This window comes from Nanorana parkeri, unplaced genomic scaffold, assembly GCF_000935625.1.
Source record: "Nanorana parkeri isolate BGI_ZX_2015 unplaced genomic scaffold, ASM93562v1 scaffold634, whole genome shotgun sequence".
In the NCBI taxonomy this organism is placed as follows: Eukaryota; Metazoa; Chordata; class Amphibia; order Anura; family Dicroglossidae; genus Nanorana; species Nanorana parkeri.
In genome coordinates this window covers 253,003-257,596 of record NW_017306902.1, presented here as the reverse complement: position 1 = coordinate 257,596, position 4,594 = coordinate 253,003, and the positions used below count along the sequence as shown (strand labels likewise).

The window sequence follows — 4,594 nt, the reverse complement described above, 5'->3', positions numbered from 1 at the left end:
CTAAGCTCTGATGTACAGGGGATTGCACAAGGCTGATTCCAGGTCAAATCAATTTACTTACATGCCTTGAAATTAGATTTAGTGATATATTAATGATTACAGAGCTGCTGCATTAACTTGCGTTTTTTATAGTGTCCTGGAGTTCACCTTTAATGTAATCCCAAAAGTGACCCTTGATTGTAGTTGGTGATTTTGAACTGCTCCTCATTATAAGACAATATCCTGATTGTATCAGACATTCTTCTTCTAATGGTCATCATCATTGTTTGTAATTTTGTCTTCTTTCTTTAGGATTTGCCCAATAATATGATCCACCAAGTGCCTATTAAGTCACTTCCTCAGGAGTGGCTTTGGTGTGAGACGTGGTGTGATGAGACTTCCAAGAAGAAAGCCAAGACTATAGACTTGGTAAGAGGTTACTAGGTGTAGATCAGGAGAAATGGAGCATTTTTACCCTATGAATACAAGATGCTATTCTTACACTCCTGAGGAATCATCTTGCTTTGCTGTACAACTTTTAACATATAAAATAATATAAATATTCTTTCACAGTCCGTAGTATTTAACAGTCAGCTGCATCCATTTCCCCATAAAGTAATAGATTTCATTCTCTTTTTACAGTGCAACAACCCAAAGACCAAAGAGCCCAAGCTGGAAGCAGCTGTGCGTATTGTTCCAGAGTGGCAAGATTATGATCAGGAAATCAAGAGACTGTACAATCGTTTTCTCGAAGAGACTTTAGGAACAACATTCGATCACTCTGATAATGTTAGAAAACCAGATACACAGGGTAAGTTGTCTTTTCTTCTGACAGATACGCATCTGATCCTCGGAGCCAGCTTGCTCTTAGACCAGTCCCTGGAGCCTCACTCCCCCTCTGCTGTGGTGGTCTAAGGATCCTTAAGTCATCATGTTCTACACATTGTATAGGATGTGAGGATGCCAAGGGACATACCATCGCTGCAGTGAAGGAAGAGGAGAGAGGCTTCAGGGACCAGAGTAGCAGCTGGCCGTCTCCACAGTTTGGGAGCGTATAACTTTTTTCAGCACCTAGAAAGAAACGAGCACTTAACCCCACTGTAAAGGTGCCCATACACCTTACGATTATCGGACGAAACTTTTCGTCCGATGATCGAACCGTCGTACGATTTTCGTACGACGGCCCCATCCTGCCCCGATGATCGCAAGATTAATTTAGCCGTAATTAACTAAAAGCACCTGGACGATATGCGGTAAATGATTTGCCGTATTTTCGTTAGCGCAAGCGCAGTGTAGATCGTACGACTTTTGACGGACGGAAACGCCAGCAACCTTACGAAAATCGTACGATCTAGCAAAGTTTTCAAACATGCTTGACCGCCAAAAGTCGTACGATTGTACAGTACTATCGGTCGGGCACTCTATTCACACGTTACGATTGTCGTACGAAAAGTCGATCGCATACGATTATCGTACGATAATCGTAAGGTGTATGGGCACCTTAAGGGTTAAGAAAAATTCTGCCTGGAGTTTTGCTTTAAATAATTGTAACACTGACCTTAAAAGAGAGTTGCATGTTGTCACAGACAACATGAAGATCCATTTCTCTTCCTGTAGTATAAATTGTACCAAGTTTATAGCAAGGGAGAAAAATTCATAATTACCAGTCTTGGCCTGCTTCTGAAATTGCTAGTTTTCTGCTTCTTGTTCTACCGTTGTAAATAGTTATAGCACCTTATGGGTTCTTATAACTCTCGGGGACCCGATTAGTGAGATATACCAGAGCAATAATTGTAACAAAGAATTTCAGAGACATAGAATCACTGACAAAAGTGGTTACATGTAAGACCGGGACCAGCATGTGTGTATAAATAAATGTTTATCGATACAAAATAATAGAAAAACACCATCAAAAAGCTTCTTTTCATTAAAATAACAACATTGTCTGTAGCTATCTTTCACTCCCTCATTCAAGCAGATGGGCCCCACATATGGACCCTGCCTCTCCGTTAACCTCGCAATTACCTTAATCCATCGGAATAAAAAAAGTGACCAGACCAGAGTATTTGGCAAGTTTATTCCCATATTATGGATAACCGTGATTAACTATCAAGGGTCGTGTGACATTTTCTGTCGAAATATATGAGACTCTATATCTACCTCTATGGTAAGAAGAGATCTCTTTTTTCAAAAGGACGTTTTTTTTCTTATCTCCGTCATGTAGACTACGTTATCCAATTGCATCCATCCCATTTGAAGTCCCATTTTTCAAAATAGTTGCTCATTGTTTGTGTGGGGCCCTTCTGTTTGAATGAGGGCGTGAAAGATAGCTACAGACAATGTTGTTATCTTAATGAAAAGAAGCTTTTTGATGGTGTTTTTCTACTATTTTGTATCAATAAACATTTATTTATACACACATGCTGGTCCCAGTCTTACATGTAACCACTTTTGTCAGTGATTCTATGTCTCTGAAATTCTTTGTTACATCTACTGTGGCTTTCCAACTCTGCACATTGGAATTTTTATTTATTTTATATTATGAATAATCTGACATTAGGAGCCGGAACACCAAGGTGGGCAGGAACACCAACAACTGTTGGGTGGAAAGGAACAGGGTCAGGATTATTGGCTGGGAGATATGACTGTTGGGAGTGTCCAAGACATTCAAGAGGCCATAGACTGGCATAACCCTCTGGGCTTCACCTAAACCTAGGGATGTTCAGATACCAGTGCGGATACTTGGCATTTTCACGAGAACTCCCAGGGTTGCAGAGGTTGCAGCTGCAACTGGACCCAGGTGCTCCACCACTGTCCTGAAATCATTAGTCTGCATCGTTTAGAAAGACTGTCACATGACAATAAACAACAATGTATCAGTACTTGGACAAGTATCAGTACTTGGTCTGGAAAAAATGGTATCGGTGCATCACTTATATATTTATAAGAGAGACGGGATGTAATTTGAAAAGCGATTCAATAACTGCGTGTTCCTTGCAAATAGAGCAATGGCAGGAAGAACTACTTCATGCTGAAAGCGCGAATGGATAGTGTAGTGCTTGCGTGTAAATTACTCTCCAGGTATTGATGGATCACTTATTTCTCCAGCACCTTAACACTTTCTGTGGAAACCAACAGAAGAAGAAAAAAAACAATGGTGCAGCTTAACAGTGAGCAAAACAGAATAGAGCCCAGTGCCTGAGAGTCCCATTACAGGCAGACCCCACAATCTATAGTCCTGCGGGGTCTGGGTACAGCCTCCAAGGCGGCATCAAGATTGTCCAATTCGGATTACTGTATAAAGAGCAGAGCTCTGCAGTGTAGCGATGAAAGGCTGCAGGCCTGGATCACACATCTGTTTTGTAAGTGCTGTCATATGTGCTTCATATAGTATCAGCCTCATTTTTCTAAATCCTGACACCTGTGAACTACACTGGTTGTGCGGCTGATATGGAGAGTTTTCCACTGACTTCCACATTGAGAAGATGTAGAAATCCTTAGTTCAGCAAAGGACTTAAAATCTATGACTGTCAATGAAGAAAAGTAATTCCATCCCTGGCATGAAAGGATCTCGAGTAACCTTGCTCAGTCCAAGAAGCTTATAGTGTACATTCACATCAGTGTTTGCTGCACACTGCCCAGGCTCCAAGAAATAAGAGATTAAAATATAAAGTGAATACAACATCACTGGTACATATTTTCAGACATCGGAATACACTTGTCAAGGATAAACAGCCAGACAGGTAAAGTTTGCTTCAGAAGAAGCAGCTCATTATAGGCATTGAGCTTGATTAACAAGGATGGAGTTCTGACAGCTTGCTAATGGCACTTCCACGTAATTGTACCTGTCAGGTGTAAATCTGCTTGAGTGCCATCTAATGATAAACCTGCCACACAAAGATAATTTAGCATATGGCCCAGAGTTTCGGCACAGCTAAGCCTGAGACATATTCACAAGTCTTTGTATATTTGTTAAGCTGTGTTCCAGATGACAATGTCTGGTGACTGTACTCTTCATATGTCAATTACATCTTTCCTCTATATTTTATTCTTGCAGATCACAAGCCACACGTGGAATTATGATCTCCGGATGTTTACAAGAACTTTTTTTTTTTTTTTAAATCGCAAATCTTGAGATTATTGTACATTTTTACTTCTGTTGATTTTACAGAATGTCTGCAGAACTGCTGAATGGTTTGATAAGCTGAGCCGTTGGGGGTTATTTATATTTTGGGTGTGACTGAATTTTTGCTTTTCTAGAGGTTGTTAAAGGGAATACGCCATCAAGACTGCCATTGTTCGACTTCCAGTCTGTGGTCTTGTTCACGACCAGTGAAGGAACTGTAAAGGAACCAGCCTGCAGCCTGAGAAGTCATATAGTGGCATCTCAGTCTACAAATGTATTTAGATTGATGACAGATTCTTGTTAATATTCAGCCATATCTTTGGGGTAATGCGAAGAAAATAAACAAAGAACATACATTCCTGGGAATGTATGGTTTCTATCGTGACTGATTAAACCACTGAGACCATTGATACTGTGTTAATATTAAAAGGTACACAGAATGAAACTATTTTGTGTATTTGGTCATTGTGCTAAATGCCTCTGTACTCC

At 40.3% G+C, this 4,594-nt stretch overlaps 1 protein-coding gene across 1 annotated transcript in view; it reads left to right on the top strand.

The window, feature by feature from the left end:
- Positions 1 to 4,313, top strand: part of UGGT1 (UDP-glucose glycoprotein glucosyltransferase 1) — a 78,593-nt gene extending 74,280 nt beyond the window's left edge. Inside the window, exons 39-41 of the mRNA XM_018563120.1 lie at positions 292 to 408; positions 622 to 790; positions 4,037 to 4,313. Of these exons, the coding sequence (XP_018418622.1) occupies positions 292 to 408; positions 622 to 790; positions 4,037 to 4,062 (312 nt within the window). The 3' untranslated portion in view covers positions 4,063 to 4,313. The remainder of the gene's footprint in view (positions 1 to 291; positions 409 to 621; positions 791 to 4,036) is intronic.
- The last annotated feature ends 281 nt before the right edge of the window (positions 4,314 to 4,594 follow it).